The sequence below is a fragment of the Ceratotherium simum genome, chromosome 26 (genome assembly GCF_057802395.1).
Source record: "Ceratotherium simum simum isolate JZ-2026a chromosome 26, ASM5780239v1, whole genome shotgun sequence".
NCBI lineage: Eukaryota > Metazoa > Chordata > Mammalia > Perissodactyla > Rhinocerotidae > Ceratotherium > Ceratotherium simum.
The window spans coordinates 18,183,015-18,209,659 of NC_141925.1; the positions used below are offsets into that span (position 1 = coordinate 18,183,015).

The following is a 26,645-nucleotide window of genomic DNA, read 5'->3' on the forward strand; positions in this document are numbered from 1 at the left end:
AAAGCGTTCCTGAACAGCCAGTAATTCATATTTTCTTCCACCATCCCCTTAATCCATTTTTTTAAGGCTCTAAATAATTAACCAACTGAGCAAAACCAATACTAGCGTACCTATGAGGGGTTTCATGGTTAGATGTCATCATTGAAGTACACACCTGTGCCATTCAGTGTTACAGAGGAGAGGGGCTTCTATTGCAGAGTGACTCTCATCAGGTTGGATAAAGTAGGCCTGACACAGCACCTCTGCATAGACCCAGGGGCTGAGTTTCGTCTGCTTTTCAGGAGCATGTCAGCCTGCAGCTCCTCAGCCTCCTTGCCCAGGAAGAAGGAGATGGTAACATCTTTGACCCTCCCAGGAAGCAGACCAATGAGTCCAGAAGAACAGATTGATGTGATGTTACAGCAGGAGAGGGAAATAAAAAATAAAGAAACCAAACCATCTGAATCAGACTTGGAGGTATGTTCTTGTTGCGTCCTTTCTCTCAATTTGCCAAGTATTATTCTTGGCATCTCAGTGATTCTAAACTGGGGGAGAACAGCAGAATCACTAGGGAAGTGTTTTAAAAATAGCAAAGTCCAGACCCCATGACAGACTACTGAATGTGAGGGTGTGTGAGTGTGTGAATTCTCTGCTCTAGGAAGTCTTAGAAATTGGTGCTTTTGGGTCCTCTTAGAACATAGATTGCAAAATGGCAGCCCGTAGGCAAGGGTTGCTAGATTTAAAAAAAAAAAAGACAAAACAAAAAACAGGGCACCCAATTAAATATGAATTTCAAATAAACAATGAATAATTTTTTAATGTAAGTATATCCAACACATCTTATATTTTATCTGGCAACCCTACCATAGGCTGAATTTGGCCTATAGATGTTTTGAAAATGAAGAAAATCTCGCATAGGCTAGATTTTTAACCTCTCTTGAAAAAATTAAAATATTTGAAGCTGAACAGTAACTACCTCCTTTAGAAGAGCAATATGTTCTCCAGATTGTCACAGTCTCCACCTTTCCTTATTACTTTCATATCTCTAAACTACTTTCACTTATTAACATTACCTGCTTGGCTCCAAGTAGGGTTTGAGTTTCCAACCCCTACCTTAAAAGAACAACAACAAAACTTTAGAGCAAATAGCTTGTGAGTTTATGGTGTATAGTAAAATGATTAGTAATAAAAACTCATAGTGACTGAGTCTGTGCTCTTAGCAAATTTCCATGCTAAACCCTCTAGATGCTTGACCCCATTCAAGACCTGGGTATTATAATTATTCCTATCATCCAGGTGTGGAAATTGAGGTGTAGACTGTTTAAACAAGTTGCTCAAGATTACACATTCAGTAAGGGACAAAACTAGGACTTAGACCAGATCTGGCTGATACTAAAGTCTCTGTGCTCTTAAGACTTAACGCAGCATTTCTCGAACTTGCCTGAAGATAAGAATCACCTAGGGTGCTTGCTGAAAAAAAATCCCAAACTGCCTGAGGAGGGACCTGTGAATCTGCATTTTAACGAGAGCCTCTCTCCCCACCCCAGGCAGTTCCTATAATAGGGAAGTTTGGAATTTTGTCCTGCATAAGCAGCTTTCATTAAGGTTGGAGAAAGATGAGCTCAGCCTCCTCTGACCACAGACAATTGGCACTGAAGCTCAAAGCTGATTTCAAACCCTTTTCCTACACTTTGTGCTTCTCATCTATCTGAAATTACTCACATCTAGAGCCACTCAGCCATCCAGCAGCTTAGAGGCAAGCCCTAAACAAACAAAACTTCCTGAAGTCACCAGGTCACCGTGGCCATTTTTGTTCGGTTAGTGTGTTTGTGTTGCTTTTTGAAACTCCAGAGCCCCTGGTTGGTTAGAACTATCATAGGTCTCACTCGGACTTGGGGGATTTTTTCCCCACTGTCAGCTACAAGCCACAGGATCAAAGTGCTTTGTGGAGGATCATTGTTGTTGAGGAGGGTGAATTGTTTGAGAACATTTGAGGACCCTGTCATTCCTGTTCTTAAAGTTCACCAGATATGCTGCCTCCATCCTCAGTACTCATTCACTGTTCCTATCCGCAAGGCATTTGACAAGTCCTTCCTCATACCCCACTGACATCTCTCTGGCTTTGGTTGAATCTTGGTGTCATGGAGAAAACTTGCTGGCCGTCTCATTGCAGTGCATATGAAGTGACAGGCCTGGAAAGCATGGTTGTAGTGAGTGAAGGGTGAGGATGGGTGCTGTGTGAACAGGCCCCTTGGTGGCTGACCGTTGTGGGCAGGTGGGTGGGCATGGTTAGCCATTTAATTGTGATCATTTTCTTGCTTGTGGTTTGTTTATGGAAGAGATACTATTACTATTTGACCAATGGAATCCGAAAAGACATGATTGCCCCCGAGGAAGACAAAGTGATGGTCCGGATTTCAAAGCTGATTTCTAATACTCTGCTGACAAGTCCCTTCCTGGAACCCTTGATGATCAGCCTTGTGGAAGAGAAGGACAATGACTATTACAGTAGCCTCATGAAAAGCATTGGTAGGCTGGGCATAAATGGGGTAGAGGGTTCCTATGTGGAGGGCACCTTCTTTTCTCTTATTTTCAGTCCTCCACTCTGGTTCCTCTGAAACACAAAAAGCTTCATGTAACTTTTAATTCAAATGCTCCCGCCCATCACTCATGTCTACGCCAGCACTTCCCACACTTCAATGTGTGTCCACTTAGCCTGGGGATCTTGTTAAAATGCAGATTCTGATTCAGTAGATCTGGGGAGGGTCCCCAGAGTCTTCATTTCCACCAAGCTCCCAGGTGAGGCCGATGCTCCTCACCCCAGGGCAACACTGTGAGTAGCAAGGGCCTACTCACAATTTAAAATCTAGCTCAAGACCTGCCTCTGAAGTATTTGTATCCCTCTTCAACCCTCAGTGGTCACTCCATTGTCTGCGTTCATTGCACTTCTTGTCTCTACTCTCAACTCATCCTGCTTTGGAACTTCTCCTGTGCCATTATTTCTCTACTGCTATGCTATTTAACCCCAGCATTGTCCTTTCATTTCTCATGAGTCTCGACTCCCTTATTAGACTATTAGCCCTTTAAAGGTGATGGAGGTATTATTGACTCTCGCTCCCTTTCATTCTTAGCTTCATGTCTTGTGCACACAGTAGGTCATTGGGAAACACTTGATGATGGTGAGTAATGTGAGAAACACATCAAAGGGAAGGGGCGATCATATTAGTTCCCCACTTTCCTATTTTATCTGGACAACAGCTGTCTTTACCAAGTTGTCTAGTTATTTTTAATTTCTAATTAACTTTTTAATGTTATCAGGGTAATGGCTCTTTGTCTACTATAGGATAGAGCCAAGCTCATAAGGATAAACATGTAAAGACCTTCAAATTCCAGCCTCAACCTACTTCTCCAGTCTTATCACCTTGAACTCTACCACTTGTACCTGATATTTCTGCCACAGAATAACTCACAGCTCATTGAGCATATTATACAAAAGTCATGGAATGGCACTTCTTATCCTGTCTAACAAACTCCACCTCATTCTTTATGACCCAGCTCAAATGTTATTTCTTCTGTGAAGCTTTTACTAATCTTTCTTTCCTTAGCATGTGAAATATTCGATCTCTGAATTTCCATTCATAAGTGTCTGGTGTCATCCATTGTGTTGATTTTTTTTTTGTAACTATTTTGATGTGAGAAAACAATTAATGATTAATGAGCTATCAGCAAATACTAGATCATTGTCATGCATGATCCTAGATATCCTAACAGAACTCAACCCCAGGTACTAAGTTCTCCACACTGTGAAGTTGCATCCCTCCTTCCCCTAAAGTATTTTCAGAAAGAAAACACACACAAACAGGAGTGGAGCTTCCTCAATTTAGTTATACCCAGTGGATTACCAATGACCTTGAATATGAGGGAGCATTTCCAAGTGTAAATGAACAGAGGTTCACTTACCTTCTAAGTGTTAAAGCTAATTGCATAGAGTGTTCAAGGTCCCTGTTTAATAAGAAAATGTTTGCCCTGTTGGTTATAGTTGATTACATCCTCATGGACCCAATGGAGAGAAAAAGGCTCTTCATCAAGAGCATCCCCCACGTGTTTCCTCAAAGAGTGATCCGGGCCCCTGTGCCCTGGCACAGTGTCTACAAGAATGCCAAGAAGTGGAATGAGGAGCATCTGCACATGGTGAACCCCATGATGCTCAGCCTGAAAGAACTGTGGTTTTCAGAGTAAGAAGTGCCTCCCCTCCCTTTTCTTTCTCTTTCTTAATTGCTTCCACACGTAGGAGAACATCTTATGCTAGGCACTGTGGGAGTAGCCCTGCCCTTGAAGTGAAATGACAAAAGTCCTACACCAAAAGTGCATATGAACAATAAGTGACAACTCTCCATGCGGGGTTAAGTGGCCCTCCTTTGTGCTCCCATGGGACCAGGCAGCTGTATCTAAGCACTGGAGCATCCTGGTTAGGAGCACAGACGTGGAGCCGGCCTGCTCAGGTCCATATCGTAACCCTGTTGCTTCATAGGTCATATGGGTGTGTTATACCGCCTCTCTATGCCTTGTTTCCTCATTTCTCAATCTGGGATAATAGGAGTTCCTACTTCACAGGGTTGGTAGGAGGAATAAATAACTTAATACATGCAAAGTACTTAGCATACTGCCTGATAAAATGTAAGTACCCAGTAAGTGTTAATTAACCGTTACCTCCATTATGACATGTATCACACTGAATTGTAATTGTATGTTTCCTCGTTTGTCTCTCTCTAGCCTGTGAGATATATGGCTGCTTGGGTCATATTCCTTTATGGAACTCAGTGCCAGCACGGGGTGGCAAGCAGTGGTCTCAGTTCTATTCATCAATGACTGAATTGGCCACAGTCACAGAGGCAGGAATCACTTTTTTTTCTCTTTCATTTTTCTAAATTGAGGTATAATTCACATATCATAAAATTCACCCTTTTAAAGTATACAATACAGTCGTTTTTAATATACTCACAAATTTGTGCAACCCTCACCACTATCTAATTCAAGAATATTTTCATTACCCCCAAAGGAAACCCTGTGCCTGTTAGCAGTTACTCCGCCTTCTCCCTTCCACTCAGCCCCTGGCAACCACTAATCTGCTTTCTGTTTCTGTGGATTTGCCTGTTCTGGACATTTCATGTAAATGAAATTATACAATATGTGGCCTTTTGTGTCTGGCTGCTCTCACTTAGCATAATGTTTTCAGGGTTCATCCACATTGAAACATGTATCAGTACTTCATTCCTTTTTATGACTGAACAGTATTCCATTGTATGGCCATACTGCATTTTGTTTATCCATTCATCAGTTGCCCTGGGGAGAAAGACTGCCTTTTTTTATGGGTCCCTCAAGAGGGGACACAAATTCTGGTGGGAGAATGAGGCCACCAGAGTTCACTGAAAGTTCAGGCCAATGAAACAATGAGCTGGCGCCATCTGGGTTTTTAATTAGAAACATGAGAGGCAAATATGTTTATTTAATTTGATTGGCTGAACTTATCAGTAGCTCAAATATTTTGTTTGGGAAGGATCTCTAGCTTTGAATATGTTTAGTCTTAACAAGGAAGTCTTGTTACTTGTCGAGCTTACTTGTTTTCCACATTCCCAGTTTTCCATATATTTTAAATAGGAATTGGGGGGGGAGTCAACCTGGGATGGATCCCACCAATGATAAGAGATAAGCGCCTTCCCTTCTTTGAACTGAATTCAGTTTTCTATGGCATTGGAGGTGGGTGCCAGTCAGGACACTGAAAAAGAGAGTAATTTTCTAATGAGGCGGAAGTGTATAGTAGTAATTTATAGAATGGGCTCCGAAGCTAAACTGCCTGGGTTCTGGTTCTTGCTCTGTCACTAATGACTTGTGTGACTTGGGGGAAGTTAATCTCTCTAGGTCCCTATTTCTTTATATGCAAAATGGGAATAATAACATTACTTACCTCATGGGGTTGTTGGGTGAAATGCTTAGAAAGTGCTTGGCATACAGTTGTTGTTCAATAAATGAAGGTACTGCTTTAACTACAAGCATGTTTATGGCCTCAAAAAATAAATTAATCTAGAAATTAAGGAGGAAGTCCATCTTGGGGTTGGTAAAATTGCCAGAAGCTCAGTGCCAACAGGATGTGCACGCGAGTTTAATTTGATCATGTAGTGAAGATGGCAAAATATTGAACCTATAGTTTCTACTGAGAAGAAAGGATTCTTACCACTTGCTTTTCATGGTTTCCTGAAGAAGATTATGTAGGCAACAAAGGCACAAAAGTGAACCAGAATCATTTAGAAGGTTTTTGTCAGCTAAACCAAACAATCAGCAATGAGAAAGATTTAAGGAAATGCTACAGAGCAGTTTTCTTATGTGATCTGCCTTATTTAACTTTAAAAAATCTAAGAGGTCACTTAGTGATCAGTGCAGGGTAAGGGGTTTGGGGGCCAGAATGAGAGCTGTGGTCTGAAGAAAGTAGATTTTCTGGCCAATGTGAGAAGTTTGTTAGGATTCAATTAAAGATGAGTAACGTAATTACCAGGTCACGGTGACGAGGGCCATACTAGAATTGGGTATCAAATGTGTGTGGTGAGTGAGGTCCTCGGAGTTCTATCCTTCGCTGACAGTGCTTTGTGACTTGCCAGATAAGATGAAGACTAAGTTTCACCACAAAGGAATGGAAATGGAGGCTCTGGGATTTTAGGAGGATGAAGAAAAGTGCCTAATAGGTCATTACAGTGGATGATGAAAATGAGAAGCAAGAACTGAGACAAGCTGAGACAGTGAGCAAAGATCTAGTTGGGGAAGCGATAGGCAGTGATGGTTGAAAAGAGTGATTTATAAATGAATGGAATAGATTTCAGGAAGAGAAGTGGTGGCCCTGTGAACTGAAAACGGCCTTGGGGAGTGTGGTAAAGGGCAACACATCCATCGATCTGAGAGAAAGAGGAGACGCTAAGAGCCTCGTAGGAGAGGGCAGGAGGAGATGCACACGTTCATTCAACAGTATGTATTCAGGACCTGCATTGTGTAAGGCACTGTGCCAAGGGATGCTGTGTGTTTTGGTGAGCCTGCCAGCTGTCGGGGGTAGCTCTCTAGGGGTTTTTGTGGTTCAAACCAAAGCAGTCCTCCAAGTTGTCATCAGTAGCACACCCAGAGGTCACATTGAGGAGTGGGTGGAACCCACTTGATCATGAAGGTGGTGTTTTGCTTGCCCTGTCCTCTGTGTCTTCCCTGTTGTAAAGACCTTTGATTTGTCCATTTTATATCCCAGTTCCCAGCCAGCCAAATACCAGGTTGGTGCCACAACTCCACTCCCCAAATGGGTTATGCATAGGAAGGCTCAGTGAACACCTGTTGAGTTGGCTCATTTATCTACTTTTTGCAAGAGTTCTTGTGGACTCTCTACTCCCTCTTCATACTCCCAGATTTTTCAGATATAATTAGTTTTAATCTTCTTAAATCTCTCAGTGAAGAATGAGAACATGTGCCCTTTGAACCTGCCCTACAGACTTTGTTACTAAGTGTCTTTTCAGCTTAGGACATTTCTTCCTCTCTTTTGGCAGATTTAGAGACCTCAGGTTTGTCCGAAGAGCAGAATTACTGGCGGGAAAATTGCCTCTGCAGCCTCACGAGTATCAGGATGTGATCCGGAAACACTGCATGGAAGCGCGCCAAGTACTTCTCGACAAGTCAGTATCTGGCCTCAGAATGGGGCTACGTCACAGGATCATAAAGACTGAAAATTCTCTGAAGTGAAAACTGGTTTCCAGTCTGGGGGTTGCACAGAGTTTGCTGAGTTCCCACTGACATCTTTCTCTGTCCTCTTCCTTCCGTATTCCCGTCCCTCGACAGCCTTTGTGTGTCCTCACGTCCACTGCTCTTCAGCCTTCACTCCTAGTCTCCTCTCTGTGAAACTCTCTCATTACCATTCATTGTGAGGGTGCCACTTGCTTTCCTTCCCTCTGAAATCCTCTAGGCCCTGGGTTATTGGACAGTGCATTTGACCTGTGTTCAGTTGGCTCAGATAAACAGTTGCAATGTTCCAAGGTTAGGGGGTTTTCAGTTACTTAGACAATTCGTTTTTCCTTTGCAAAGGTGAGCAGGACTATGTCCAAAGCCAGAGAAATTCTCTTATGTCAAATGATGATGATGGGGCCGGCCCCGTGGCTTAGCGGTTAAGTGCGCGTGCTCCGCTACTGGAGGCCCGGGTTCGGATCCCCGGGTGCGCACCAACGCACCGCTTGTCTGGCCATGCTGAGGCGGCGTCCCACATAAGCAACTAGAAGGATGTGCAACTATGATGTACAACTATCTACTGGGGCTTTGGGGAAAAAAAGGAGGAGGATTGGCAATAGATGTTAGCTCAGAGCTGGTCTTTCTCAGCAAAAAGAGGAGGATTGGCATGGATGTTAGCTCAGGGCTGATCTTCCTCACAAAAAAAAATGATGGTGATAATACATACCATTGGGTTTTTATTATCAGAGAAAATGTATATGCAATAGCTGGCACATAGTAGCTGCTCAATAAATATCATAATTATTACCTCTAAACTATGACTATTGCTAGTACTTCTCTGATTACTAGAGTAGTAGTTTTCTAGCAATCAGAAAGAGGCATCATAGGATGAAAAGGCTAACCGTTCTCACTAGGAATTAGAAATTGGGGGAAGTAGGGAGAAAGGAACAATGAGGCATCCATTTCTTCTTTTGGTTTTCCAATTTCTACTCTCAACTTCTGAGCTGCCACTGCCACACTGGAGTTTCTCCTTTTAAGTATTCTTGCTTTTCTCCTCTTTCTCTCTTTCCCCGTATAAAGTCTGAATCAGAGGCCAGGCATCTACCAGGGAGAGAAGTTGGACAGAACATTCCAGTTCCTTATGCCGTTCACCTCAATCTCTGATTATAATGAAGAAACTATAGACTCTTTCAGCAGGACATGCCACTAATACCCCCTGTCCGTTTGTGTATTGCTAATGGAAGAATAGTCTCCCAATTCAAATCTTATTCCTTTCTTCCCAGGAAAGGGGTGTTGGCAGGTGAGATGGCCAGGCATATGAAAGTACCAATTTGCAAAGCTGCTTAGTGGGAAATGAGCCATCTGACCTGTTGCAGAGAGTGTGAAATGGCTGAGAGGACTTCTCGGAGCTTGGAAGATCTTCTTACTTGAATGCCCTCCTGTTTTTACAGGTGGATCCCCGCCTGTGCCCAGCTTTTTGTCTCACGGAAGGAGCAGTGGGTCCATTTTGCTCCCAAGAGCAGCTATGACTCCTCTCGGAACATTGAGGAATATTTTGCTTCTGTTGCATCCTTCATGTCACTCCAGCTCAGGGAGTTGGTCATTAAGTCTCTCGAGGACCTCGTTTCCCTCTTCATGATACACAAGGTATGTAGGGGACCCTTTTAATAGGAAACAGCTGAGATAAAATCAGGATTCCATCACGTAGGTCTTCAGCTGTAAGCCAGGCCAAAAAGTAAAATTCTTGGTTCGCACACACTTCAGGTGATTATTAGTTTATAAAAATGATTTCTTTAAATACACAGCAAGATTTCCTGAGATAATTACATACTACTAAATTGGTAAAAATCTACAGAAGTGGTGAAGTTGTTAAGAAAGTTTAAAGAAAGATGGAATAAAATGGAATACATATCTCTTACAGTAGTGGGAGTGGTCACTTTTTATCTGCTCTATTACAAGAAGGGGTTGAAAAAGCTTTGTTATCTATCTTTGGCTTGATATTTAGGGAGTGTTGTATATATTCATTGCAGATATAGACTTTTATTCTTTGGTCTTTGAAAGGGGCACCCCTAAAAACAAAAGGCTTTTTTTGATGTAGTTAATAACTTCCTTCATGAAACTACTTCAGTGAAGTCAAAATAAAAAGTAAAAACACTAAGTCCTGGTTTCCAAAGCATCATAACCTCCCATAAATTTAGCCTAGGGATTAAAGAAGATTCTTTAGATGTTATACCATGTGCACATTTTACCTTAAAAAGAGTAATAAGAATTAAAATTTGCCTGGTACAAAACGTTAAATTTTAGCCATTTTTCCAAATGAAGTAAAGATGAACAATTGACCTTTTGCTCAAAAAATATAGAAAGCAATGCTGCTGAATTTAGACTGCAGTGTTTGCCCTCTAACAAGGACCAGTCTATAGATGTCGTTGTCATCATCTACTTTGCTAAGCAGGAGAAACTCAGATGTGGGAGCAAGTGTCACTCTAAAACTCCACACAAAGGGAAAAGTAAAATCTTCATATGTTTGAAAGAAGGGGAAATTTATGGATATTTGATTCATAGAGTTCAACAAATTTTTATCAATGATCCTCAAACAGATGCAGAAATCTCTAGAATCAGTGGACAAGTACTTTACAGCTGCCCTATGTCAATTTCATTAGGCACTGTAGTTTATGAAAGGTATCTTGCATTACTAGCTTTCGTAGGGAATTAGAAATATCTTCATGTCAATATTTCTTGTTGTAGGAAGTTTGACATTTCAAGCATCTAAAATGGACTGTATACTCATTAGCAACTCGATTTAAGATGTACAGATAACTGTTTATACTTTTGGATTCAGTCAATGAATTTTTATTGAGCACCTACTATGTGCTAAATTCTGTCTTGGGTATTTTGGAGGAGGTACATAGTTCAGACACAGATCATGCCCTCAAGTTTAGAGTCGAGTAGAGAAGAGAAGATGTGTGTATAAATCTCAACAAGAAAGAAAGATAAAATAAAATGCCTTGAGAAGTGAAAATATGGGAGTTCCAAAGTGGAAGAGATTATATCTTGCTGGGGAATAGGATTCCCAGAGAAGGAGATTTTGAGCTGAATTTTGAAGGATCGAAGGACTTAGAAATTAGGATGCAGGAAGTTCCAAGCAAAGTAAACAAAGTGAATAAAAGCTTTGAGGAATGGGGAGAGGATGAGCTCAGGGTGGGCTCAGCCATACCCAGCCCTTATTTTAAACATGAACAGTGCATGGGTACCTTTCATTTCCTTTTCTGGTGCTCATGTAGTCCTATGAATGGGTAAAATTCACTCTCTTGATTCTGGAAGGCCCCGTTTTGTGACAATTACCATGTCTTATATCTCCTGAAGGATGGGAATGATTTCAAGGAGCCCTACCAAGAGATGGAGTTCTTTATACCTCAGCTTATCATGATCAAACTTGAAGTCAATGAACCCATTATTGTCTTTAATCCATCTTTTGATGACTGCTGGGAATTAATACACAACTCTTTCTTGGAAATTATTAAAAGCTCTGAAGGGATCCCCAAGGTATAGTATTCACTTAGTCATTTGTTTGTACTTTTATTCACTTACTGAATAAAATATATTTAAAATGGCTGCTGTACAAGGCCCAGTTGGTGAGATATTCAGTTAGAGGAATTTCACTTTGGGAGATACATCCTGAGGACACCCCCTTGACCCCAGAAAGAGGATTTGGACCATAAAAAATGGCCATACATCCCAGAACTGTGCTTTTAACAAGGGCGCTAAGAGTTACCTTGTGAGAGAGTGGAGTTCCCCCCATGATGCCAACCTCAAAGGGGCAGATGTGTCCCAAGCCATATCCCACTTGGGTTAATAATTTTTTTTTTTTTGTGAGGAAGATCAGCCCTATGCTAACATCTGCCAATCCTCCATTTTTTTGCTGAGGAATACTGGCCCTGGGCTAACATCCGTGCCCATCTTCCTCCACTTTATGTGGGACACCACCACAGCATGGCTTGCCAAGCCGTGTGTTGGTGTACGCCCGGGATCCGAACTGGCGAACCCTGGGCCGCCGCAGCGGAGCGCACGCACTTAACCGCTTGCGCCACCGGGCCGGCCCCCGGGTTAATAATTCTTGATGGATCAATTGCCGTGAACTCGCCAAGAATCTTAATAAAACTGTATCTAATTTAGTTCTTGAATTCCCCTGTGTCTGTTTGTTTAACCACTGTAGGTGTCCGGGGGAGAGGTTGAAGCTTCCCTTCCAGGCCCAAGCCATTTCCAGTTTCCTTTCCAGGGTGGCATTGCTAATCAGATTCTAGACATTTATTAGCAGACCTTTAGTACTGGGCAGGATAACCCACATGAGTGTGAGTCTTCTGTGCTCCATCTTATTCTATTTTTCTCTGGGTGGTTGGTGTGGAAGGAGGGTCAGTGGCCAGCCCCACGTAGGGAAGGGACCTGTGCAGTATTTCTCTCTCTCTTTCTCTCTCTCCAGGCATTATGTATGATGCTTGGATGCTCTTAAGAACTCTTCTCTTTGCAATCCTGTACTTAGAGAGTTCTAGATATTCGAGTTGGGATTTGTAGAGAAGTATGTGAAGCCATATGATTTCACTAGGGAACTCTAAATTTGGGGTTTTAAACCTAACCAAGCCTGGTTAACAAGAAAACTGGATGTATGGATGGGGAAGAAACAGTGGGCAGCTCTCCTACAATTAATTTCCTTAGGAAGAAAATGAAACAGAAGTCCCTGTAATTTGGAAGGATAAGTATGGGGCTTAGGGACAGATTAAGTGCACACCATTTGAGTTCTCCTTCACTGCTGTTGATCAACAATGTTTGCAAGCAGCTGGGCTGGGAGAACCCAGGGCTCATGTGGCTGCTACTGCAAACAGCCCGGCAGGGGCTGGTAGTAGATTTAGTGGATTGTAATGCCGAGAAGACAAAGTCACAGGTTACAGTTGGTACCAGGTTCGAAAGCTAAGCTAAGTGAATGCCAATGACTTTATCAGACTATGAGAAAAAGCAGGCGAGGTCCAGAGTTCTCCATCTAGAGATTCCTGCAGCACTGGCTCCCACCCTGAACCCCTCAGACTGTTTTATCTCTGAACTGGGTAGTGAAATTTTAAAAGAATAGTCCCTCAGATTGAATATTTAAGAACAGCAACAGGTGGATAGTAGCCCCACCCCCTACTAGTCTTGCCTTATAGATGGTTAAACATGAATTTTAAAAGTTGGAAAAAACGTCAACGTGAGATGTTTGAAAATAGCACTCAAGGTGCAGAAGCAAAGCATATTTATGAGAAAATTACTAAAGGAAACCAAAGTAAATATTAGAAAATATTTGTCTTAGCAAAAAACTAAGAAAATCATGGATGCTTTAATACTGATTGAAATGAAAAGGTGAATGAGAGGCATAGATAAGATGAAGCTGGATGAGATAAGAGAAGGGTTTTGTAACACTAAAAATGCAATAAGCAGAATTTAAATCAGCATTAGCATGCATGTCGATGCATTACTTTCATAATCAGAAAAAATATATATTACTTTGGCAAGAGGCTGTTCGGGCCCGTCTTTCTCCTGAGGGCAGAATTCTCTCAAAGTGCCTGGGAAATGTCCAAGTCAGAGAAGTGTGCAGATGTAAGCACTGAAGATGTTGACAGAACTGAGGAGTGCAGGATCAGAGATACAGGGAGATAAGCAGAGAGTAACAGTAATTACCTGGAAAGGGCTCTGTTGTTCTCAGCTCAGTTTTACAGACTGCTCTGCAGGGCATGGAAGAACCAGCCACATTTAAAGGGCATCAAGAGATGTTGCTTCCTCTTTTGATTGAAGACTTTTCTCAAGAGACAATCCATTATCCTGCCCACATGTGACCTGTTGCATGGCCTAGATGCACCAGTTGTGCTGCCCTAACCCATTTCATCCACACAATTGACAAATGCCAGATGGCCATTGTCTGCAGCATGGCCACAGCGAAGAAGTTGCACCTCCACCAGCTTAAAAACCTTTGGATTGTCCGAAGAGGGAGGACACCGATCGTTTGCACTTGCTTTTTCCCCTTTCTAAATTGATGCATTCTCGTCAACAGCATGTAACTCATATAACTCAGTAAAGCACTCTGAAGATCTTTTCTGAGACCAATCACTAAAAACTTTCTTAGCACAGAGAGCTGTGGAAAGCAGTGGGTCCCCAGCAAGGACCTTGCAGGCTGCATGAGAACATGCAAATGAGAACATTCTCAGACACTTATGTGCCATTAAGAAGTTGGAGAGTTTGAATTCTCAGAAAGATACTGTTAGTGTCTCATAATCATAAAGCCACAGCTTTTTTTTTTTCCTGAGCTGAGAGGAGAATCTAGTATCTCTCTCCTTTTTTCAGATGAAAAGACAGAAGACAGAGAAGTAGCTTACCTAAGGTCACATAGTCAGTTAGTGGTAGAGTCAGAATTAGAACCCGTGTCTCTAGTAGCTTTTCAATAGACAGAAAAAGTGGGTGGTGGGGAAGAGGGGAACGGAAGTACCACTATAACATTCATTCACTCACACAATATTTGTTGAGCACTTACTGTGTGCCAAGCTCTTGTTGGGTCTTTTACAATGGTGAAGAAGTCAGATACGATCTAGGCCCTCATGGTATTTATATCCCATGACAGACGCAGAACAGCTCGTTAGACATTCATTTAATTATAGTTGTGAAGAGCGCCAAGTAGAAGAAGCTCAGAATGTGAGCTTTAAGCAGGGAAACTAATATCCACTGGGCAATCAGGGGGACTCTCTAAGGACATGAGATGGAAAGGAGCAGGGATTTGAAAGATGAGTAATCTAACAGGAGGGAGAGGAGAGAAAATAGAGGCAAAGGGAACAGCAGGGTGATTCCAGCACTGTCCAAGAGGAAATAGAGTAAAAATGCAGCTGGTGTCCCTGGAAATGAGTCTTTGCAGGAGATTGTGCATTTTGGTGCTGTCTCCCTTCTTGTGTCTTGTGGATGTCTTGCGACATCCAAAAATGGTTTCTATCTTTAGGTGGAATCTATCCTGTTCCCGGAGTTGAAAGGATATAACCTGATTCTTGGAACCGTTAACGCTGAAGAAAAACTGGTTTCTGATTTTCTAGATCAAACTTTCGAGGTATTTCAGAAAAACCAAGTTGGCCCCCGCAAGTAAGTTGGTTTAGTTGTGACTTAGCCTTTTTCGCATTGATTTAGAATTCTTAACTATCTCCAAAGAAATAATCCCTGTTTCCACACACCTGAAACAATACATAAGACTAGGCAGTGCTTACATACATAGGTATTTACTATTTATCCCCATTTTACAAGTGAGAAAACTGTAAGTTTCCCAATTTACGTAGCAAATAAATAGGAGAGTCAGAATTCAAATGCAATTATAGGTCCACCTCCATTATCTAAAAGCCATGGTGCATTTAGAAGTTTCTGGATTTTAGGAAAGTTATAACATAATGCATATGTCATATATTATGATGCAGCTTCAGCAAGATCTGGGGCAGCACCCCTTAATTAAATGCATTGATATTTCTGCAGTGACAACTATGAATATTCACACAAATAGCCTCACATCAGTTTAGGCCAGCTTTTGCTATCAAATGAATTTTGGAGCAACTTTCTGTTTTCAGAGCTTTTTGGACTTCGGAATTAAAGAGGAGGGATTGAGGACAAGTCATCTGAATGCTCTTTAATCATCCCACTCTAGAATATCTCGCAGATGCTCACGTGAGCAGTCCCTAGTTTAGTGTGATCATATAATGCAGCTTCCAAACTGACAAGTACTTGAGCGTGAACGGGGTGTTACTAGCAATTGCCGTGGGACAACAGGTGTAGACCTAGACTGTCCCAGGCAAACCAGGACATATGGTCACCCTAACCTGGGGTCTCTTGACTGTGGGTCTGTTGACATTTTAGACCAGAAAATTCTGTATTGTGGGAGGCTGTCCTGTGCGTGGTAGGATGTTCAGCAGCATCCCTGGCCCGTACCTATTAGATGCCAGTAGAACCCTCCCCGAGTTGTGACAACCAAAAATCACCCCCAGTTGAGAACTGCTAATTTGGTCTGAAAATCGTGGCCTCAGATTTGGAAGCTCTGCTCTCGTGAATTTGATTTGGGGGCATCTATTTGAAACCTCTGTTTTCCCTGTTCATGGAGTCTTATACATAAAGTTGTGTTTCTGGACTGACAGTTCCATGGGCTTCTCCTTGTGTCTCAGATTCAGAGTCTCTGAAGTGTTGACCAAGTCTTGGAAGTGTGCTCCTGGGCCCCACAAAGTTAATTCTGCTTATTCCATATCATCTTTATTTTAATTCAAACTTATTTTAAGTCAGAGCATCCCAAATACATCCTCCTATTCAGGGGAATCTGTCCAGCTATTTTTGCATGATCCAATAATAGACAGAGGGAAACTTAATTTTATTCGATAGATTTTAGGTTTATTGGTTCCAAATTTTTCATCTTAAAATTTAGACATAGACTATTAGAGCTGGAAGGAGGGATTAGAAGTCGTATTTATTGCACATTCACTGTATGTCAGGCATAGTATTAATTGCTCAATATATACATTATTACAGTTAAGCTTTACAACCATCCTATGAGGTTTTATCATTTCCACTTAAAATTAAAGACACCGATCTTTGAAAAAGAGAAATATCTCGTCTGAGTTCATGCAGCTAGGAAGTGGCAAAATTGGAATTTGAAACCAAAGTTCTGAATTTCAAGTTCAGTGTATGTTTTGCCATATTATATTTCTGTTTCTTGGTTTGGGCTAATGTTTGTGATATTATCTCTTCATTTGCCATATGATTAATCTAATTGGTGACCTGGATTTGTATGTTTGATTTTATGCTCTTCAATATGGAAGATACCTAAATGTATACAAAAAGTATGATGACTTATTGGATAACATGGCAGAGCAAGGGATCACTGCATTCCTAAAAGAAAATCATGAAATTGAGGATTTTGTGACGGTAGGAGATGCCACGTGACATTTCATATCTTGATAATATGTGCTGCAGACAATCCAATGAGTAGTCAGTGTGTTTCGCTGGTGTATATACTGTGCTCAGCCTTGGACTAGGTTGGCTGGGGGTGAGGCTGGGGTCAAATGCCTAGAGGCTAAAGGCAAATTAAGCTACTGAATGTGCTCCTTTCTACAGAGGATCAATAGCATAAAAAAGCGGAGAAATGAAATCGCATCCATGCACATTACCGTGCCTTTGGCCATGTTCTGCCTTGATGCCATGACCCTAAATTATGATCTCTGTGAGCGAGCCCAAAATCTTAAAGACCGTCTGATTCAATTCCAAGTGGATGTAAACCGGGACACCAACACCAGGTATTGTTATCGTGTGCAGAGAAGTAGCAACAATATTTGGCATGAACAGGAGATGGAAAAATGGCCAGAACTTGCACCTTCCAGCAATGACTAGACTGAACTTCTAGTTCAAGTTGTTTCTGCCCCAAAGTGAGGGTGGCAGGGAATTCAGGTTCAGGCTAGAAGGTGAACAGTAAGGGAAAAACTACATAGGGCTTGGAGTAGGAAGGTAGAAAGCGTCCTGAGGCAGTCCATCTCTGATCCTTCAGCCTTTGCTGGTGCAACCCTGAACCAAACACCATGGTCAAGAGGATGACCTAGATCTGGGCTGTATTCCCATCTCTGGGGTGGATGCCAAGCCCTGCCTAAATCACATGAACTGACAAAGGGAGAGGGGATTCCCCAAGAAGACTTAGGGTGTGGTTACCAGAAGAGGGAATGATTCTAAGAGGCTGGGACCGCAGCTGTTTGCTGCTATGTCTCCATTTGAACATTACAAAATGATTGATCCATGTTATTCTAGCTTTCTTCCTCAGAGTGCTTTAAACTATAGACTAAGATGATTAGTAATAATGACTACTATTAATATGATGTTATATATTGCATTATTCATATATATAAATATATATAATTTTAGAATTTTATAGCACTTTAAGATTTACAAAATACATATTAGAAACTCATCAGCAAATTAATGATAATAATAGCTACTGTTTTTCCAGCACACATTATAGTCCAGGCACTGGGTAAACATTCTGAACTTTATGGAGCCAATCAAGTCTTTGCAACAACCCTAAGAGGTTGTTCATTATTCTCTCCATTATGTCGGTGAAGAAACTGAGACTCTGAGAGGTTAGCAAATGGCACACCAGGGCTTAACCTAGTTTATTTTGACCCCATAGTCCATGTTCTCTACCACCACACTCAGCTTTCTCTGAGTGCTGAATGCTGGAATTTCTGGTTTTGAAGCCAGAAGACTTGGTGTTGAATGCAAGATCTTCCATTTACTAGCTGTGTGTCCCCTGGCTTCACCTCTTGGTTCTTTAGTTTCTTTACCTATAGAATAAAGATTTGGGACTAGGACAGTAAAAGGTTTACAGCCTTCACGCTGCTAAGGCATTTCCCTGGGAAAGTTTGAACATGAAATTTTTTTTTTGTAAGCAATAGTCCATTTATTCCTGTCAAGTCAAAGCAACATGGTGCCTTGGTTAGTCAGTGCATCCGTCCTCATCAAAATGAATGTATAAATTCCTTAGGCCTTTTTAATATAAGTGCAAATAAGGGTCCCCTTGTAAACCCATGGATTTCTAAAGATGCAGAAACCCCAGGTTGGTGGCTGAGTTCTGAAGTTTCTTTCTGCCTTAAAAATAGTGACTCTGACTCATTTGACCTTCTCAACAACCCCATAAGACAGGGAAGACAGATATAAGACCCCTTACTGAAGGGAGGAGAAAATGAGACTCAGAAAGAGAAACTAACTTGCCCAAGGAGTTGAGTTTGAATTTGAGTCTTCTGATCTCAGACCCCATCCTTGCCACTTCGTTGTTCTGTCATTGCTGAGTGGGGTGCCTCCCTGTTTCCAGTGATTAGGTGGACCCTAGAGTGGGGTGCTCTGGACATAAAGGCAGGGGGACACCTTGGAGTGCATTGGTAGGAAAGTGGGCATGACGTTCATATCCACTACAGGTACATTGGTCTGAAGTTGCTAGAACAATGACCTGAAGTGTTGACCAGAAACGCAAGGCCCTGAGTAGAGATATAAGAAATTATCTCTTTGGTCTGGTTGGTTGTTTCCTTCGGGGTGAGAAGTCTTGTCCAAACAATGACAGTGAGGTAGAGGCCACAGATTGATGCAAGCTTTGTTGGTCTTCCTTCTGCCATCCCCTATACCAGACAGAGACTAGCCTTCTGCTTATGGGACCCCTGACCTTTTAGATTTTCCATGATATTATCAGTCCGTGTAGAAGGCAGTGTTTCCTGTCCTCGGCTTATCCCTGGCATTGCTCAGGTGTTAGGTTGGTCAGATTCCTGATATTGTCAACCCATGTTCAGGATCTTGTAGAGGGTCTAGTAGTCAGTGGGTCTGCCACCACCCTTCTGGGCCCCCTGAGAGGCTGATAGCCAGTAACCCTGTGAAATTTACTCTCTGCATTCTCATACAAAGGGAATAAGGTTGGATTCTCATCAGATAGGAGTCTATCAGACCAATGGGATCTACCTGTATTAATTAGGCTAGGCAAGATGCTATAACAAATAGACCCAAGATATCATGGTTGAACATAGAAGAACATAAAAGTGTTTTTCTTGCTCAGGGGAGGTCCAGATTGGTGGGGGAGACCTACTATATGCATTCAGAAACTCAAGCAGATGATGACTTTACATCTTCAACCTATAGCTTTCAAGGTCAGTCTAAGTATTGACATCCTCGACAGCTGGGAGGAGGAAAGAGCATGGAGGAATATGCAAGGACAGTTTTATGGGCTGCACCTGGAAGTGATACTCATCACTGCTTCCTGCTTCCCACTGACTGGAACTCAGTCACATGACCACACCTACTGTGGACTGAATTGTATCTCCCCCAAGTTCATACGTTGAAGCCTGTCTTAGTCTGTTCAAGCCACTATAACAATACCGTAGGCTGAGTGGCTTATAAACAACAGAAATTTATTTATCACAGTTCTGGAGGCTGTGAAGTCCAAGATCAAGGCTCCAGCAGATTTAGTGTCTGTTGAAAGTCTGCTTCCTGGTTCATAGATGGCCATCTTCTCTCTGTATCCTCATATGGAAGAATGGGTCTTTTTTTATAAGGGCACTAATCCTATTCATGAGGGCTCTGCCCTTGTGACCTAATTACCTCCCAAAGGCACCATCTCCAAATACCATCTCATTAGGGATTAGGTTTCCACATATGAATTTTGGGGGTACACAGATATTCCGTCTGTAACAAAGTGCTAACCCCTAGTGTGACTGTATTTGGAGACAGGGCCTATAAGGAGGTGATAAGGTTAAATGAGGTCATAAGGATGGAGCCCTAATCTGATAGGGCTCCTGCCTGTGTAAGAAGAGGAAAAGACACTAGAGCTCTCTTCCGGTCCACAACGTGAAGACACAATGAGAAGGCAGCTATCTGCAAGCCGTGAAGAGAGCCGTCACTAGGAACCACAGCAGTTGGCACCTTGACCTTGGACTTCTCAGCCTCCAGAACTGTGAGGAAATAAATTTCTGTTGTTTAAGCCACCCAGTCTGTGATAGTTTGTTTTGATAGCCCAAGCTGACTAGTCAAATACCTAACTAAAAAAACAAAAGAGGCTAGGAAATATAATCTAGCTGATAAAAGAAAGAAATAAGAATGAGGCCAGAGTTGATGTGAAGGTTGCTATGACCACCTCAAGGCTGAAGTATGGGCAGAAATAAAAAATTACATTTTAACCTTGACAGTCACCAGATGGCCAGAGAACAATGCAGTGGTCTTTCCCTGCAGTTAGGACATTTAGAAAGCCCTGGGCACAAGATACACTGTAGCTGGAAAGGGCGACCAATCAGAACTGGACTCAGCCTTAACTTTGCATCACTCTGCACTTTTTTGCCTTTAAAAACCAGCCACCCCAAGACCGAGGGGAGGCTCACCCATCAACTTGTGGGTTGAGGTGCACTTCCCCAGTTTGCAAACCTTTTAATAAAGCTTCTCTTTTCTTTGAAACTTATCTTTGCCTTGTAAAGCTGCTCATTTCAGTTAACATAGCTCTGAGTCCAAGAAGTGGAGAATACTCTGAACCCATGTAGTGCCATAGATAATTTTTCTCTACAGAAAGTTTATAAAATTATAAAAATTCATTTCTCAAATCTCAGCATCATCTGCAAAGATGTTTTAATCATTTTCTCTTCAGTTTGGTATAATTAGCTTCCTTATGGAGGCGTCTCCATACATTATGAAGGAATATTGAGGACTGAAAATACTGAGAGGAGTGGCTTTTATCTATAATATATGACCATCAAAATGTAAAGATCAATTAATAATAACAAAAACTATGACAGATACTATTGCTAACATTTCTTAAGGCCCACTCTGTGCTCGGCATGGATGTATTGCAGATAATTTGTTCCTAATTATAGTTAAAATGCTGAAGACAGTCAGTCATTAGCTTTTGGATAAATTAGAGCATTTTCAGATTATCCCTATAACATCCTTTTTCACGTCTTGTGTTTGAGGAGAAGTGGGCAGTTAGATCTAGTGGTCCCAGTAGTTGAACATAAATTGCTTTCTGCCACCAGGAATTACCTGCAGCATATGAGGATAAGCTTGCTGGTGTATGTGAAGAGCAGGGACTACAAATTAATTTAATGCTCTACTTCAACATAAAATATTAGGAGTTGCTGTTGGTGGTGGTGGTGGTTGTCTTGTTGTTTTGGTCTAAATCTGGAATCTACCCATGGTATTTGTGGTAAGAGTACAAGTTTTGGAATCAATTAAACCAAGTTCAAATCCTGGCTCTGATACCTACACACCATGATGCTTTGGATAAAATTACTCAGCCTCACTTTCTTCCATTATAAAATGTCGAAAATAATAGTCCCTATCTCTTAGAATTGTTGTAAAGATTAAATGAGCTATAATATATGTTCTGTGACTAGAAATGGGGCATGGCACATAGTAAAGGGCTTAATACATGTCAAATATTATTACTGTTACTACTGTGACTATTCCTGAAGTGTGGTGTGCCTGTGAATATTATCCATCAAGGATTTGCAGGTAGAGAAAAGTTGAAAACCATTATTTCTAGTCTCTGCATAGGAATCATGTCTGTTTAACATAATGGGTCTTATAAGAAAGTTATTTTAGATGATGATGATGATAATGATGGCTGTTTCTTTCCCTGTAGCATTTGTAATCAGTACAGCACCATCGCAGACAAAGTCAGTGAGATTCCTGCCAACACTGAGGAGCTGGTATTCCTCATTGAATTCTTAAAGAAATCCAGTGATGTCACCGTGTTCAAACTCAGGAGGCAACTTAGAGATGTAGCTGAACGGCTGGAGTTCCTGATGGACTATGCAGACTTGCCCCGTAAGGCCACTGCCGTGTGTGTACATGCAAATGTATATGTCTATTTATGTTTTCAGGGCTAAGGAGTCAGGGGAAGGAGAGTTAGCAGTCCTACCACTAAACATCAGTATCGGGAGAGCTGCTTTTCAAGTGTCCCCATATGTTAGAGGCACTGATTCCACTCTCTCAGCCACAAGAATTTGAATCAAACAAGGGGAATCTCATTGTTAGACAAAAAGAAGAAATATCTGGGGACTTGACTAGTTCTTAGCTGCCTGTCTTGGCATCTTTTGCCTGGTGTTTTTGGAAAAGTCACTTTCAAATGCAGAGTTCTTTTATAAATGGATAGATTTTGGTGCTCTATAATCGTAATACAGTCCCGCCTTTGAGGAGACCAGGGCACTTTCCTTCCAAGAATTTATCTTGAAAGAAATAGCCAGGGCTTATTGGGCCAAGTTAGAGTTTTGTAATGACCAGGTTCTGAAGGAAAAGCTGGTGTGCTCTCCACAAGCCAAGTTTCAGAGCCTTCTTCCATCTGGAAATACCTGTGAATTACCTGACGTTCACAGTGTTTGGGGGAGAATGGTGATGGGAGGGAGAGATAGGGACTGGGAGTGAAAAGTAACCGTCCACCTCCACATTTATGAGCTGTGCCCTCGACCATGTGAATACATGCTGGACTCGCTCATTGTGGTCTCTGCCTCCTAAATTCCCAAGGATACAGAGGGAACCCAGGGCATTTTAACTGACCAGAGCTGTAAGCCAGGTAGGACATCTGGCATTGGTATTTTTACTGACATTTAACCAAAAGGGAGACTGAGACTCAGATGAGGTGAAATAGTTTAAAGAGTAGAACTGCAACTTCAAACCAGCTTTCAACTCTACTCAGACGTAGCCTGGGAAGGCAGTAAATCCTAGTGGTTAGAACCTAGGCTTTGGAGTTAGTTAGACCTGGGTTTGAAATCTGCTCTACTGCTGTCTAGCGGTGTAACCTTGACCATTCAGCTTAACTTTGTTTCCCATCCGTTCATTGCCATCCCCACACCTACTTCTGTTGCCCTCTTGTTCTGCTGAATTAATTCCCGACTTGCTGACCTATGCTGAGCAGTGTCCTGGAGCAGACTGTATGTGTTTTGCAGTGGAGGATATCAAACTGAACAGCAGTCTGTTCCTCTGGCCAGACCAGATTGAAGATATCTTCGAAAACAGCCGAAACCTGCTCCTTAGCAAGAGGGATCAGGCCGAGATGGACCTCATTAAAAGGTACAGGGAGAGTCTGAGGTTGTTTTAGAAATGACACCCAGCTTCCTAACATGCTGCAGGTTTCTGGTTCTGTCTAGAGCCCCCACAGCAATGCGTGGGTGAAGGCTGAAGACAATTAGTGGAGAAAGAATTTCCTTTTGTTTCCCACCGAGAGATGTTCTCTTTCAGCCTGCTTCACTGTAGTAACCCCTGCCACTCCCTTCCCTCCCTGCCTTCAACAATTGGAATTTGGTGGTACAGAGAAAAAAAGACAAAAATAGTGGCATGTAATAACAGCCTCGCAATAATAATAGCAAAATTGTCAGCCTTACATTGGAGACCACAGATCTGTGAGATATCAAGGCAGGGATAACAAAGGCATGGTAGGAGGTAAGAAACTGCCTCTTTTACAGCTGGTCTTGTTCAGTGCTGATGTGGCTGTAAACATTTATTCATTTAGTATTTACTATAGATTTTTACTATGTGCTCTGCTCTATTCTAGACATGTAAGGGGGTTTGGCTGCTAAATAAAGATTTTAATCCAGTGACAGAGAAAATATAGATGTACTGAAAAATCAGACAATGTCAAGTGAAGTGGGCCAAGTACCGCGTACATGGTAAAGACGCGCACACACACACCCCCATCCCAGCTTGTAACACTTTGTTTATGAAATGCAGATTCATACCAATTACCATCCCCATCACGTGTGAAACTCCCACTGCCCAACTTTAGGTCCCATAATCCCTGCAAATACTCATGAGAAAGGAAAAGGGTGGATAAAAACAGATTTCTACACAGAATGGGGGTTTGGGCTGAAGGATAAACCCACTTAGTTGCTACCTTCAACATATGACCTAGGTCTGTTGTCAAGTAAAACAACGAAAACAAAAGATATGTGTGTTTGTGTGTGTGTGTGTGCGTGCCCACTTGTGTGTTTTTTTTCCTTCCTACAGCCTTCTCCTCCCTCTACCTAAGTGGTTACTGTCCCCGGAACCCAGAACTTAGCCCGATGGGTGGTGATTTTTTTTTAATTAGTAGACTTTATTTTTTAGAACAGTTTTAGGTTCACAACAAAATTGAAGAGAAAGTATGGAGTTCCCGTTTATCTGCTCTCCCCTTACATGCGGCCTCCCCCCATGGAATGGATTTTTGATGCCTAACCAGGAAGCAGGACCGTATATCTAAGTTAGATGAACAGGAGCATGTTGCTTCATCTTTTTGAGCCTCAGAGTCCTCATCTGGAAAATGGGATAATAGAGCCAATCTTCAGATCATCTCATTTCGTGAGAGGTATCATTGTGTTGAAGGATGAAGTGGGGTGGTCTGAGATTGTCCCTAGGTGGTATCCAGCACATGGTAGGCATTCGAAAACTGTCAGCTTCCTTTGCGCTTTGAACAATGACTTCTTTGGGGAGAAAAATGCTTCTTAATTTCCAAACCACTGCCTTGCAAGCAATTTTTAGAACATTACTGTGAGACTATTTAGAGACAGTAAATGCTGTTGAAGTTAAGAGGAGTGAGGGGTGGATCTGGGAGAAAAGGGAACAATTGTCATTAATGATGAGAGAAGAGTGCTGGGTTTCTCCTTTTGGAGGGCGATTCTCACCTCGATCCCATCAACTGGTTCCCAGGCTCTCAACAGCAGAGTTCAGCAGAGGAGTGGCTCTAGGAGAAACCCACAGCCCTGGGCTCAGCCTTCTGTTTGGTGAACCTTAAACTTCCTGTCCATCATTTTTGCATTAATCTAGAGAAGATCCTGTGAGGAGGGCTGAGTATATTCATTTATTCATTCATCTTCTGTGAAAACAATCCCATCCTCTCTCCAAGAAACCTGCCCTTATTTTCCCAGCTCACATTACCTTTTGGCTTCCGTGCTAACTATTCTCCATTTGCTGCCCCACCCCACCCCCTAATTCCTTCTCCACCCTCCTCTGCCCGCTGGCTCGTTGGCTGACGCCTGCAGTCTGTAGCTTCTGGCTCTCTTGCTGTTGGATCCAGGCAGGGCCCTGCCAGTGGAAAGCCCTCAGGAGGTTGGAGAGTGATTGGAGGGCATTTTCTCCTCTCCCTCCCTGCTTGGCCCTAGGGCTCTGGCCTGTAGCTGAATTCCTCTAGGACAACAATTCTTGCTCCTCCATAGTTCCAGTTGTCATTGTCCCCTCAGCCCTAGGGGGCATAGTGGCTTCCCTCTGAGTGCCTCCCTATCCCCTATCTGTGCCTTTAACCCTACCCAAATCTCACCTCTGTAGGTAGTCCCTTCATTAAAGCCTGTTTCTTTGAACATCAGAGTGAATTCTGTTTCTTGCCAGAATTCTGACCAACCTACCATCTTTAAATGCCTACATTATCCTCGCTTTGACTCCAGGTGTTTCCACAAATACAACTCATTTACTCAACTTAATTTCTTGAGTTCCTACTATTTACTAATGATTGCATAAGTATGTGTGTATATATATTATGGACATGAAAGTACATTGGAAACTATAATGTGCTAAGCAATTATAAGAAGTTAAAAACAACAATAATAGTAATATTTTAAGGTAATCACTGAGTTTATATACCATTGTCCTCTGGGAAGAATTCAAAACTGCTTTTATTAGAGATTTATCTTTTTATGTGGGTACTGTATCTGGAGCCTCAAAAAGAATTTTAATGATGTGAAGGCACCCAGCAGCACCTAATTGTGTGGACAACAGGAGAATCAGCTTTTCCCCCGTGTTGTCCCACTCAATGGTAGGTTCCATGGTCCTGGACATGGTCCTGGACATGGTCCCTCCGAGGATACAGATGGGCAGCTGAGGAATGTGAGCTGCTCTTTGGCGTGAGAGTGCAATAGAAAACCCTTTGACATCTTGGGGGAAGAAAGGCAGATGTCTCAGGGAGAGTACCCAGATTGTGTTCTAGGATTCAGGTAGAGCACAGAGCCTTGCGTGTAGTAGGTGCTTCCTGTTTTGATGAATGAATGAATGAAACTTTTTCACAGTAAGGATAGTCTCTAAAATTAATACCTACCAGAGTCTGAAGTCACAGCTTATTACAAAATGAAACAAACAAAAATCTGAGAAGAGGGAAGCTGTCTATCATAGCACTTAATGTGCTCTATCTCTGAATCCTTAAGACATTAGTAAAAAACAATTAGGGGAGGGAGAGGGTGGCAGTGGCCACCTTCTCTTCTTCTGTCTCTTGCTCCTGTCTCTCTTCCTCTTCTCTGAGGATACAGAGAACAAAAGGGACATGGGAGATGGAAGATAAAGTAGATCAACACAGACGCTCTGTGAAAGAAGTGAGTGGGGAAACAGAGCACAGTGATTGCATTCAGTGGGTGAGTCAG

At 42.1% G+C, this 26,645-nt stretch overlaps 1 protein-coding gene across 1 annotated transcript in view; it reads left to right on the forward strand.

Moving 5' to 3' along the window:
• DNAH3 (dynein axonemal heavy chain 3) overlaps positions 1-26,645 on the forward strand; it is a 171,886-nt gene that overhangs the window by 12,275 nt on the left and 132,966 nt on the right. The window contains exons 7-17 of the mRNA XM_087417087.1: positions 282-456; positions 2,319-2,508; positions 4,019-4,214; positions 7,554-7,679; positions 9,177-9,372; positions 11,089-11,268; positions 14,732-14,868; positions 16,578-16,683; positions 16,873-17,051; positions 21,911-22,095; positions 23,214-23,337. Of these exons, the coding sequence (XP_087273213.1) occupies positions 282-456; positions 2,319-2,508; positions 4,019-4,214; positions 7,554-7,679; positions 9,177-9,372; positions 11,089-11,268; positions 14,732-14,868; positions 16,578-16,683; positions 16,873-17,051; positions 21,911-22,095; positions 23,214-23,337 (1,794 nt within the window). The remainder of the gene's footprint in view (positions 1-281; positions 457-2,318; positions 2,509-4,018; positions 4,215-7,553; positions 7,680-9,176; positions 9,373-11,088; positions 11,269-14,731; positions 14,869-16,577; positions 16,684-16,872; positions 17,052-21,910; positions 22,096-23,213; positions 23,338-26,645) is intronic.